Genomic DNA, 14,124 nt, shown 5'->3' with positions numbered 1-14,124 from the left:
AAGTTAATTGATATAAGAGGAAATCTTCTTGAAATAAGAGGAAAATAATTAGAATAATATCTAATAAATTTTAGATGAATGGTTCACTTTAATTATTTTATCGAAAAAGGAATCCTTTTTCTGTAAAAGGCTTCGCTTAGAATATGAAACTATAGGAAAAATCATTTTACAAATAGAATACTTTCTTTTTTTGGTGCATGAAAAGAATCGAACGAAAACTCAATAAGAACGATCGCGAAATTTTTTTGTTTGTCTACGAGAACAAGATCTCTCGTGATATACAAAATTAAGGGTAAACATAGAGGTAAACCGCAAAATTCAATTATATAGATTACATATATACAAGTTATAAATTGCCAAGCTGGAAGGATGCGAGTCAGACTATGTTCATGACCGTTTGATAAATCATTAAAATAGTATGTGGGCTCGAAGTAGTTGTTCGACAATAAGCGTATCCGGTTTTATAAAGTTAAACCTGCCGCAAGTGGTACGACGACGCTCAATATGAAAAACGCTAAATGAGCGAGCCGCTTTCGATGGTACATGGAGCCTATATGTGCCGAGAATTTCAGGTGTTCCAAAAATTTTAATACATCCGTGTGCCACTTTGCTTCTATCTTTGCTATGTAACAAGGATCTAACTTGAATTCGCGAATAGATTTTTTGCACTCATGACTAATTGGGTCGAATCGCTTCCAAGACAATTTAAATCGGCCTCAATCGAAAACGCTATTAAAGACATCTTTAAGAAAAAAAAAAAAGTAAAGAGAAAGAAAGTAGAACATCTCGAAGGCCAGTGTTAATAGTTGTTGCTTAAAACTTGCCTCACGTGAGGCATTCAGACATGAATTTAAAAATAGACTTGAGCGTTTCTCGTCTGAATTAATATAATATAATATAATAAATGTGACATTGTATTTACAATACAATAGCAATTCAACCGAAAAACTCACATCTGTCTCTAATTTAAAATCTGAACTCAAATCTCACTCGCACAAGTTTCGAGTAACGATTATTAACACGAGCCCGGGGTATCTTCCTCGAAAGTTTCGTCGGAGATTTTGCTGCCATCCGGATAAAATTAAACAAAGGAAAGAGGAGAAAAAAATAGCATGTGCATACGAAAAGTAGATCATTGCTCTGCACATCATTGCTTAGCAACGTATCATATTTTACGTACATTACTATACGTAACGCAACGCTATCAATTATCGTGTGCGGTGAAACGGCGGATGGTGAAACCGTCATCAAAGTCATCTCTTTTGAATTATCATGCCAAGTCCGCGATATTGTAGGTACGAGCGTCGTACACACGGATACTATCTCGATTATCTACCTGAGCACTTGCCGGCCGGCTCACCTACATGCTCGCTAAGTGCCATTCATCGTGCTGACTCTCGCGTTCTAAGAAGAACGTGCCACTTGTTAGTCGCTCGATTCACGTTCAACGTTTGTAACGTAATACGATTCATCCTCAGCTTAGGATTTATTTTTTATACGCAAATAGGATTAAACGTCTACTCCCCATATGCCGGTTGGTCGTGTCATTAACAAAAAAATACCAAATTATTTTGACACATTGTTGAATCATGCTGCTTAAAAAAATAATCCTTTTAATTTGCCCTCCCCCCCCCCCGACTTGAGTCGTATTATTTGAAAATAGAAACGACTATTAAATAAGTCAATTTGTGAACAAAGATATTAGTGCGTAATTAAATTTCTTTGAAATGAAATCATACATTCGCTTTCGCCAGCATTCACTAATGAGTAAAAGTATCTTTTGACTTACAATTGAATCACTCTATATGACAGTAAAAAGTCTCCTGACTTTTATTATATATCATACTACTTGAGAATAAAAAATCCGTCTAACCTATCATTGAATCGTACTGTAGCATTAACATTCCAGTAAAAATAGTGGCGGCTAGTAACGGAGAATTTGGAAGTGTAATTTTACACAGAACCGTTCCGCGCTAAATTTGCTCAGAAATGATTAAAGGACTGCTCAGTGACATCTAGCGGCATCTGTTGAAATCTCACATAAACGTAAAGAGAGCAAAGTCTCTACAATTCAAGCTTCGGATTTCAATTGAAAAAGGTTTGAATCCTGGCTAAGTAACTTCACAGAGAGGAACCAGTGGTGCGATTCTTTAACTCGTTATTGAAGTTAACGACAATTTCGTTATCGTTGCGCAGCTTTTCTACGGTATACAAAAGAATACTTACTGACTTTTAGAAATTTCAAAATCATCAAATTAACAAAAATCAGGGCGCTATTGTAACAATATATTCTTGAGACTAAATAAAGTAAGAAAGTCTAGTACCACTTTTTCTTCCGACAAATAGTTAGCGAGATATCGTAAGTTAAATATTGAAAAAGTTATCAAGTTTTCCTTAAATATTTCAAAAAACATTAGACAAATAGAAAAATGGTTTAGACAAAAGTTGTTCAAATTGACTAGTAAAAAAAAACAGTCTGATAAAAAATAAGGGTTCCCATTTAAAAAAACGCAAGTTGACCTTCAAATGATTTTTAAAATAGAGGTTAAAGTCAAAATCGAGGTCATCATAAGGTAGCTCACTTAAATCCCTACAACTTTTGTTCAGATCATTTTCCTTGAAACTACAATACTGAAAAGTTATGAGGGTGGTCCGTTACTTTTGGGACACCCTGTATATATATATATATATATACTTGGCTTTGAAATATTCGCTAACAATCTGGTTTGTATAAAAATCTAGTTGTGTAAAAATTGGTTGTAAACCGGAACCGGACTATTTCCTTACACCCGACTGCACATATAATTAGCACACACAATTAACAATTTCTTATTATTTATCTTATTTTTGTACAACTGAACAACGGATCAGAGAAGATCTATTGATTACGAATAAACATTATTTCATCGGAAAATCCATTCTCGAATTATATTATGTAGAAATAAAAATAAGGGAGTTCCGAGACGGGCTTTTGTAAAATAAAAGCACAACGTGCGACGATGATTAATGTAGATTTATGTGTACCAACGTACGTGAGACAGGCCTAAAAATCAGACACAGTACAATATGTCAATAAACTATTAATACAGTTTATATTACACGACCGCTACGGGAAATAATAGCTTTTGTGCTGGCTACCATCGACAGATACCGATACACGATGTATTTACAATTGCATTTACACAAAATACCTACAATCCCTCCTTGTATATTTACATTAAGATCACGATATAGCTTAAACACATTTTACGCTATCCGCAACTCGGATCTCATTACTCATTGCTGTGAGAAGTTTAGATTACTTCATATCTCATTAATTGTGCGAACTTTTTCAAAAATCGCTAACTGCTCAATGTAGAAAATAAAACGTGAAACATGATGCATCGAGTCCTGGACAATATCGAACTGTCCTCATGCATGTTTATCCTTAAAGATAATAATTTCCAGTTTCTCCGTAATTGACAATGACGCAAGATGCGCACGTAGCATGCATAACGCGTCTATTATAACATCGGATCAGTGTGGCGTATTCTACAACATTGCGTTAAAATCTAAGTAGCGAGTGTCGTGAGCGTATGACAATTTCTACCGCAAAACATTAATATACAAGGTGTGAGCTATATGTGTGTATGTACGTATATTACGGGTACCGACGCATCCTTTACACATAGCGCAACGTCAAATCATATAACACGCCTCACAAACGTTACTCTAAAATTTCACGATGAAGATAACGCGTTATATCTTCTCTAAAATACCGAGGACGCTCGTAGAAAAAACGTAACCACGTGGTATTTCAACCTCAAAACACTTTTGATATTGTCTTCGATGTGTTACACTATCTTACAGCTATTGTGTTCTAGTCGAACGCGTTTTAGAAATCATCAGGATTGCAAAATCCGATTCAATATCCATAAAAATTAGCAATTCCTATTTAACACTTCGCCCTATTGATAAATGATCGAAAAGTTATATAAACCTGCGAGTTCGGTGGTTAATCAATAAAACGAGAGCTATTTGAATTATTTATTACTCGTCGTCTGCGTACTTTTTTGCTTTTCTTTCTACTTCTTCTTTTTTATTCTTTTTATACTTCGTTTTCACCAAGGTGCTCTTGTGTTGTCTTCGTTTGTAACTTTATTTCGTTGTCGCATGTAATATGTGTTAACGAACGATATTCAATATTCGTCACATACTTTCATGGACAACTTCACAATTATCATGTACTATATGACATAATTTTGATAAATCTCTCGTAAAATAGTAACTCGATGGTAACAGTGGACCAGCACCGTCGAACTGCAATACAAAAAGGAAAGATAGAAAAAGCTTTCGGCAGAAAAGAGATTCCAAGTGTATACTCGAATCTCACTTGTTCAACGTCAACGGTGTTATTATTGTAATATCCATATGTGACGTATAATACCGATAGTATTCGCTATTGTGATAATCGTTTTACTGGAACTAAAACATTCAAGCATGATCTCGTGGGAACTCATATATCATCAACATATTATTCTGTGCGAAACGGCCTTCGTAGTAACAGTGAAATAGATATTTTGCGCAACTTAGCGTAAACAATATATTGCTAAACAAATAATTGCATACAACCGTGCGCCTCCTCATCACGGAAAGGACACACAGTAAAATTTACAATACATAAAGATGCAAAGGAAGAGTATTCGCGCGCGGATATTACATTTCTTATTTCTATCACTATATACTATATAAATATATATAAGATCGCTCACGTAAGGCTCAACATTAGATCAAAGAATTTTAACAGTTTTACTTAAAAAAAAAAAAATATATATATATATACACACATATTTTTTACACAGGCGATTTTCTGAATCACACGAGGTAAGTGTAAATGTCTTTATGTCAGAAAGTGATAACAGTGACGCGGAGAAAGTTAAATTAACAGCGATGTCACCATGTCTACTAAAGTTTACTCACTTGAAATTTCAAAGTTATCGCCACCTTCAAACGAGACAAATGAGGATGAGTCTTGACGTAGATTTAAAGACTCCTGGGATCGATAAAATTCGGAACCAGAATAATCAAAATTGATTATCTCGGGATACAAAATTGTTGAGCTTTACATGGGCCACCGCGTATATATAAATTTATACAACAATACGTTACGCGAGTGCGGATGCTGGTAGGGAACTATGCTTGGGTTTCGTCTTGTTTAAAAAAACCTTTATACATCCATTAAAATCGGCGCTCACGAGAACGTGGCCTCCGCAGCCTTTAGTGCGTTGCTCAACGACAGGATCAACGGGAACAACACCCACGTTGGGACTATCCACACTTTTGGAGTCATCCTTGCTTTCCCACTGTTCTCTCGCCTCGATCTGCTTGATAATACTATCGGGATTTGGTGCAAACACGGCGCACGTCACCACAGCATTGTGTGCCTTTATGCCTTCCCAAAAATCATTCCGATCCCTACGGACGCTGGAAAACTTGGAATAGTCGTGATGGGTCTTCCAGATATAAATGCATTGATTCTCCGAGCCGCTAACTATGTATTGTCCGTCCGGGCTGAAGCTCGCTTTAATCTGACTGCTGACGTTCACGTATCCCTTGTACTTGCAGGACAGATTTAGGTCCCGCAAATCGTACAGACGAATACGGCTGTCGTTCGACGTGACCAGAATCTTGTCTTCGCCCGGCATCGGCTCGATACCGCTGATTTTGCGACCGGTGGAATTCTTTCCTCTCGTCGACCGTACATGTATCTGCGTGTGATACTTGAGCTGATCGGTATTGTAAAATATGCATCTACCGTCATACGAGCCGACGACCGCGAACTTGCCGTTCTGACAGAAATTCGCCGCGGTAATTAATTTCGTCTGTCCGTCCACTTCGTTCCACACGGCGACTTTCTTGTCCGGGATATTCCACAGGCGCAGTTTGCCATCTAACGATCCTGAGAGGAAGTACCGGTCGTCCCGCGGATGAAATACTATCGCGGTGACAAAATCGATATGCTGAAAGCAACATAGACACTCCTTGCGGGATATGTGCCAAAGCCTGACAGTTTTATCCATCGATGAAGATAAAACGAAGTAATTCTTAGACCATGAGACATCGAGCAGATCAGAGGTATGACCGGTGTATGTACAAAATGGCTTTGGCATGAACGGGCTTTTCGTTCCTTCTATTTCGCTGAAGGCACTAGCCACGACGTTGGGATCCTCCATAGATTGTTGCGAGACCAACGATTCCTGCGAAGGTGTAGGACTGACTTTCTCGGCATTGTACTTCGTTCGCATGTCCTGGAAATACGTAAAGGCATCTCGCAGCACCCAAATCCTGAGAACGCGATCTTGCCCGGCGGTGGCCAACAGTCGGCCGCATGCGGAAAATTTCATGCACCAAACAGGCCCCACGTGTTCGCCGCTGAGATCCTGAACGTGCTGCAGGCAGCTGAACTCATACGGACCCTTGTGACTATTCGATGCCTTCAGTTTGATATACTGTTGCTCGCCAGGATAGACCTCGTCCACTATATCCATAACATCCTCTTTGTGCCTCGCATGCGATACCTCTTGCGCGATGGATTTCGCTTTATCCATTGTCTTCTTCACGGTGGAGCCTAGGAATCGCTTCAGCTTTTGCGTTCGCTTACGAACCCTACCTACAGACACGTCCTCGTCAGGAGGTATACTGGACATCTTGCTATCCACGCTCTCCTCGTCGCTCTCTTTTTCTTTCTCAAGACTAGAGTTGCTGATGTACTCAGACGTAAGCCTCATAATGTGTAACGACAAAGGATTAATGCACTGCGGCAACTTGTCCTCCGCTATACTTAATGGCACTCGTTCACCCGTATCTAAATTCAATACGGTCACTTGTTCCAAGATCTCCTACAATAGAAATCAAGAATTCTTATATTCTCCCCTGATATATACACACACAAGGCGGCTCATTTTAAATACACACCTAAAATAAAATTTCTCTCGGGAAAAGATGCTTTAGACGAAAATTTATTGATTTTAAGGAAACAAAACAAAAACAGCAATCTTTCTATGATCTTGTTCAAATTCTGTTTGAAACATTTTCTCGTGTAATGCATTTTCTCCTAAGAGGAATTTTATTTTATTTTAGATGGACATTTAAAATGTATACATTTTAAATGCCCACCGCTTGCACTTTAAATGCATTTCTTCCGAAATATTTTAAGTAGGTATTTAAAATGGGTCATAATGCGTGCACTTGATACATCTATACAACGAACCATATCAGTAAGACGCTTGCCAGAATCTGTTCTGGTTCTCACGAACATATTCAACTGCTTAACCATGTCTTGATCGCCAGCGGATTTACGCCGCTCTTTGGAACCTTGTGGGCTCATCCCTGAGAACTTATGAGGACCTAAAGAATAACGGCCAATACTGTTGCTCGATACTGATCCTAGTGGACTACTAGATTTCTCACTCGATCTTACACTAAGCAGCTCAGCTTTCATTCTCTCTACCCTTTCTAATTCTTCACTAGACGGTCCTTCCGCTCTCGATTTATCCTCATCCTATAGATATGTAATAAGTTCAATACTGAGTATAAAATATTTGCAGTTATCGTGAGTAAATTAAAAACTACAAATCTAACATATGCCAAAATTGCTCTCACAAATTCGCTGCCAGAGCCTGTTTACCTGCGGTTTGACGACGTACTGCCCTTTTGTCGCGGATCGAATATCAAGTGAATGCTCGAACTCTCTAGTGATCGACTCTATGGTACTCGCTGGACTTGGAAGCGGCGATGCGGGTACAAGCGCTTCCACAGACGGCTGGAACCAATTTGTATTTTCATTCAATCGATAAACTCATACACTCGTAAATCATTTTTTGACCAAATGCCAATTAACGAAACGAAAGTAACCGAGATAAATCTTACAGCAAGGTCACTCGGTGTATGAGCCTTCGTTTTCTTTTTACGGCGCGGTGGAGCAACGGGCACACCAGGCACCGCAACATCTTCCATTGATTTCCCGTTATTCTTTGTACTAGCGATGACATCGGGTTCTTGAAGCATAACAGTCTTGTCACTTTGCGAGTGAGAAGTATAATTGGACCTACTGTTAACAGAGGATTCCTGAAGGACATCCCCTGATAACGTAAGGATGCTGGAAGACTGGGACACCTTACCAGAGGTTGTGTCCTCGTCTTTGCTTGGAATACTAGCAATGGAGGACATCTGACTCTCACGGGTAAGGGCGGCAGAAGGAGGACACTGGGATATACCAGATACAAGTACACCAGAAGCATTATCTGCGACTCCTGCCAGAATTCGGCCCACTCGTCCTAGGGAGGTCATACTTTGTAAGCTAAGAGTGTCATGCTCTATGATTCTGAATGGATGGGTCGTTTTTGAAGGGGTGGGATAAACACCCTCGATGGAAGATGTCTGGCTGTCTGGAGGGGAACTATTAATCGGAATATCGTCATCTTCTGTTTGCATACGTTGGCGAAGCTCACGAAATCTTCTCCTCCCCACAATCTTGTCTGTCGTCGTTGATTCCTTGCTATCTTCATCCTAAAATGTTTCTTCTATTTAACTTTATTTTCTTTTCCCAAGAGATATTTCATGGACATATAACAAAATGCTTCATGTGAAAACTTTGTTCTGATCTTGCAAAATACTAAAGTTATTAGAGTGCTATTCCTTTTTAACTTTCCATTCCAATTACATGACACGTCGTATCGTTTACACTTACAACTTTATCTTTAATTTGGACAAGATCCTTGGATTCAACGATCGATTTAGGCTCAGCAGGTTTTGCAAAAACATGATCGTCTACTTGTTTGGAAGTTTCTGATGTTTTATCAGATTGAGATTCATTGTTGACAGCATCACGCTGCTTAACTTTCCTATAAACAAACAACATTGTGACAATTAGTTATCTTATATATCATTTATGTGCATTGGCAAAAATTCATCTAAAATTTCTAAAAATATAGTTTCACGCTCCTGCAATGTCAATCACAGGAGCTGACATCAGTTTGAATTTTAAACGTGCCGGCCTCGAGAATTATACGCAGTTGACACGTCTCCAGAAATGTAGTTTCTGTCTGACATACAGAAGTCTGCGGGAAAGAGGTGATGTCACGGGTATGACAAACGAAACAAAACGGTAATGCATCACAAGGTCGCTCGTGCGCATAGAGAACCATGATCCGCCTTTGAATAATCGCGGTTAGGTCGGCGGCGTGACACACGAGAATGCATCGACGTCCGCCCACGCACGTTATATACGGCTGACGAGATGTCGCGGACGCTCCGCGGATATCCTCCACGATGCACGACGTGGATGTTTCGCGACAATTACCGCGAGACGCGATGAAACGAGTCGTCCTCCGCGTCGAAAAACTCCTCGGAGTCGCTGCTGCCCGACATCGTCGTCCGCCGCAGTGGAAGGTCCGCGAGGACACCCTCGTCCTCGCATCGGTGTCACCGGCGCACGTCACGCGCGTCGCTCAGCCGCGAACGGCAGGCTCGGGGCTAGGCAGGAAGAGCTGAATCGCGTACGCAAGTCGCGCGGAATCATCTTCGGATCGGCGGCAGCGGTTATGATGACAGGTTATTACAACACCAACTTGTACGAACACCCGCGACCAGCAAGTGCTCACCGCAAGTACCGTGCGCCAGTCAGCTTCACGCCAACTTACACCTACCACTATCACATCACAAGCTCGCGCCCGCAACTGCGCGATTGTTGCATTCCTCGCGTGCATTCAGTCACATTCGATACAGTCGGGAGGTCTGTTCTTTTTAGCTGAATCAGAGAGCATTTGCTCCATCTCGAAGAACTTCCTGAACCAGTGCACTTGCGATGCAAGAAGTTGGTTGGAGTGATGTCCGTTTCTACTAACCTTGGTTAACTTAACCAGCTAGTTACCCAATCATCAGTATCATGAAGAATTTAAATTACAGGGCCCAGTTCCACAACTTGCTTTAAACGGAGTTTAAAGTTAAACTCCGTTTAAAGCAAGTTGTGGAACTGGGCCTTAATATCCAATAGGAAAATTAACTTTCTAGGGACTTTAACCATAGTGATAATTTTTTGAAGAACAATGGAATTTATTTTTTCCAGCTGAACTTTCTGGAGTGTTTTTTCCAGCGGAAATGACGTCTGTAATGGAACTACGTAAAATGATAGACGAAGAAATAGAAAGAAATTTCCTGTCTATATAAAGAAAGTAACTATGTAAGTAAACAGAATCGTGCATCATCGGGCTGTTTCGGTTGTCGTCCGAAGTGCTGGGGCTGTATTTCGTACCTGCATATCGACAGTTGTCGGTGTCGTTAGCGGCAATGCGCAGGTTTTTCACATAACAAAAAAGCTGCGCAATACTACTTAACGACACCGACAACTATCGGTACGCGAGTACGGAATACAGCCCCAAATAGAAAGATCTTCATAGCTTTTTCTATATCTATTTCCTAACCTTTACGAGGCAGTTTATATAATGACGTGCGTACGTTCTCTAGTTTTAGGATGTCTATGTTCTTGCTAATGTTATTAATGAGTGGTAAAGTGAGTGAAAATTCATATGAATTTAAAAGAAATTATGGGTAAATATTATTTTATATTATATTGAATATCTTATCACACAACATACACACACACACACACACACAAAATTACTTAATTAAATTAAATTCATATTTGAACCACCTTGTATTTGTTCCATTTCTTATATTTTAATCAATAATGAAATAAAATATGAAAATTATATTAAAATCTTATTAGTATATGTTATTATTTATAAGTATCATTATTTATTTATGAAAATAAAGGTTTCATTTAATATTTTACCCTAAGTGCACCGTACATCTCTGATAGCAAATATGTTCAGAAAACATCCAAGGGATGTCCTGGAGACATCCTATATCCTTAGAACGGCCCTGGGATGTCTTTGGATGTCCCCAGGAGATTTATGCTAATCAAATGGATTGCTTCAATCTCTTAAAAATATGCGTTCTAATCGTAAATTTTCTTTTTCTTCTTCTTCTATTTCTTCTCCCATTAAAATTCTTATTATTGCATCCATTGATCTATCTCTTTGTCTCTCTCTTTTTACAAATATTAATTTCATTTCTAATAAATCCTTTTTAGTTGAAGATTATTTAATATTCACTAACTGAGAAAGATAGGTTATTAGAAATAAAATAATAAATTAGTTTATTATAATTATTAATATTCTTATTAATAATAAGATATATAAATAAAATATATACTTACAGGATAAAGATGACAAAAAATATTATGTATATTATTAAATGAGGTTATATTAGCTGTTAGTACACATTCATTTAATCCATAATGGAAAAAAATATCAAAACAGCCAAATAATATTTAGTAATTTCATAAAAATCACTATACTATTTTATCCGTTGCCGAATGTTTTTAGCTAAAATATTAAAGATAGTAACACAATCCTCTATAACCGAAGATTCCCGATCTGTCATAGAAAAGCTATTAGGTAGTACGAATTATTATAAGCATCAACTTTCCTGTCCTATCTATTTTCTTTTCCTTGCTTACGCCTTTCTATGTTTACAAAATTACGTAGTACCACCACAGAAGTCTCGCTGGTAGTCTGTTCTTCTCTTAAAAGAGAGACAGAAAAGAAGTACAGACTATCAGCGCGAGTTCTGATTAGCTGCTGCCTTTCTGCTTTCTGCTTTTCTGCCTAGATGTGAATCCTCTCTTAGTGCAACAGTTCACTGTACTGCTTGCTTTCACATTTACTGCTTACGCTAAAAATCTATAATATATGTGATATAAATTATATATTTTCAATACTAGCAGTAAATATCAGAACACAGTCTAGGTCTAGGTAGGAGTTAGTACAAACAGTGGCTTAGTTTCCACCGTAGTCGTCAATTCGGTTCTATTTCGGATTATACAAAATCGAATTAAGGTACTGTTTCCAGTGGAAGCACAGCAGAAGTGAGGAAGACCCAATAAGAATTGATATTTCAGTAGAGCCAACTTAAGTGACCATATACTTCTTGTTCGAAACATCTTGTTGTTGACATTTATTTTATATAAATGTAACTGCTTACCTGAATAATTTTAATAATGTGAGATAAATGTCATGGCAATCACATTTCGTAAAGGAATGCTTGCATTTTAGATTATATGTAGGTTATCTTGTAGTTGTCACCAATTTCTCTAGTGATTAAGAAAAGTTGGTACTTCCAATCAGTTTCAACCGTTTCCGTCGATTAAAGTTGGATATCAATTCGCTATCATTTCAATAAAACTTGTGGTTCGAAGCGGGAGTAACATGAGCTTAGTAAGACGCGTTTCCATCGGCTTAAATTTGGTTCTACGCCGCAGCAGCAGGGGCCCTATTCTTGAATCTATACGCAACTTTACGTATACGTACGTAATACGTATCCGTACGTTGCGAATAGTAAAAATGCGCATACGTTTCTGACACGGTATTCTTGAACTTAAGGTCATTCTACAATACGTGTCGTAAGTTGTAAGACGTAAGAATTGGCGAATCACAATCAATTATTATAAAAATAATCGGCCATAATTGATCAGTTCTTACGGCTTACAACTTACAACACGTATTGTAGAATGACTTTTAATTGTGTAGTATTCGCAACTAGAAACGTATACGCTTTCCATTGCGTTTAATTACGTTTGACAACATTGGAAAACATATGTACTTTCTGCAAATATCGATCAAAAATACGATACCACGAACTTTAATTGGCTGCGTTCAGCAGAATAAAGTGGAAAATATGGAACTAATATGGAAAAATCTTCTTGGTTCTTCCATTATTTTAGCATGTTCTAACGCATTTATAACTGGTATGTTTACTATTACATCGTCTAAATCCATTATTGTTACACAATTTTACTCTATAATTAAAATGCAGTGAAATTTATATGCCATTTTCTCTTAAATTTCGTATTTATTATTTCTCTTACGGATATGTAATGTCAGCTGTTATTTTCCACTCTTTTAGCCGTCTTAGCGTTGAATTATTCTTCTTCTTAATAACAGTGTGCTTCTGTGTGTGTACTCTTATACTCCACTTTCTGTACTTTGCATAACGTATCACATACGTTTCGAGAGAAACGGATGGTATTACCCATTCGTTGCATTGCGAATGATAATTTGCGTATACGTTTCACTTGCGACTGTCAAGAATACGGTTCTAGGGATTTTCCATTGCGATTAGTCGAAACTTGCCACTTACGTATATGCAAGTAGTTCAAGAATAGGGCCCCTGAACCATTGCAGTTTCAGTGAAGCACTAGTTCAACTGAAAAGAACAGACCTATGGTTGTGTTCAGAAAAAATGCTTAGTGAGCGATTAGTAATTATTGGTCCTTACTGTTAGGTCCTTACGTTCAGACCAATAACGTTAACGAATTATACAACCGTTGTGCGATTATGAGAAGCACTCAATTCGATACAGCACGATTAGACACAACCAACCGATGCAAAGTATTATCTAGTGAATTATTAGATTCAATCAATCATCTACTTCGTACTATGTCGAATAGATATACTCACGCGATCATTATATTCTCAGGCTATGTTCCGATATTCACTGCCAGTACTGAAAATATATAGTTTGTATCACACAAACTGTAAATTTTCAGCGCTGACAGTGAATATCGGAATGCAGCATCAGAATGCAGCTACTAACTAATGGTCTGTTCTTTTTAGCTGCACTACTGAACTGGTGCAATAAGTTAAAGTGAGAAAAAATATAGTTGTCTCATTCTAACTTATTGCACTAGTTCCGCAGTGCAGCTAAAATGAACAGACCATAAAGATGCGTTCCGAAATTCACTGCCAGTACTGAAAATATATAGTTTGTGTCACGTATACTGTAGATTTTCAGTGTTTGCAATGAATATCGGAACTGCTAGTACTGAAAATACATAGTTTGTGTCACGTATATTATAGATTTTCAATACTGGCAGTGAATTTCGGAACGTAGCCTTGGGCTATTGGGCACGCAAGCGGTCATTTGTGTAAAGTACTTCGTGAGGTAAAGTAGATATTTTGTAAAATTAATTTGATTTATGCCAAGTTTTATTTTCTATATTTCAAATACATGTGTGCATTTTCA

The 14,124-nt window shown here is 38.1% G+C and overlaps 1 protein-coding gene across 2 annotated transcripts; it reads right to left on the bottom strand.

Moving 5' to 3' along the window:
- Positions 1 to 2,998: 2,998 nt before the first annotated feature.
- On the bottom strand, positions 2,999 to 9,751 carry LOC105185059 (WD repeat-containing protein 44). Of its 2 annotated transcripts, XM_011144279.3 has the most exons (7): positions 9,341 to 9,751; positions 8,729 to 8,882; positions 8,160 to 8,547; positions 7,909 to 8,036; positions 7,667 to 7,801; positions 7,250 to 7,540; positions 2,999 to 6,878 (listed from the first exon to the last, which is right to left on the bottom strand). In XM_011144279.3, exons 1-7 carry the CDS (start codon positions 9,406 to 9,408, stop codon positions 5,145 to 5,147), a joined length of 2,898 nt encoding a protein of 965 aa, XP_011142581.1. In that variant the 5' UTR covers positions 9,409 to 9,751; the 3' UTR covers positions 2,999 to 5,144. The 2 variants fall into 2 exon arrangements, with proteins under 2 accessions (XP_011142581.1, XP_011142580.1); XM_011144278.3 differs by having other exon boundaries at positions 7,909 to 8,547.
- Positions 9,752 to 14,124: the final 4,373 nt, after the last annotated feature.

This window comes from Harpegnathos saltator, unplaced genomic scaffold (assembly GCF_003227715.2).
Source record: "Harpegnathos saltator strain DR-91 unplaced genomic scaffold, Hsal_v8.6 scaffold228, whole genome shotgun sequence".
NCBI lineage: Eukaryota > Metazoa > Arthropoda > Insecta > Hymenoptera > Formicidae > Harpegnathos > Harpegnathos saltator.
This window is presented reverse-complemented; position numbering and strand designations above follow the sequence as displayed.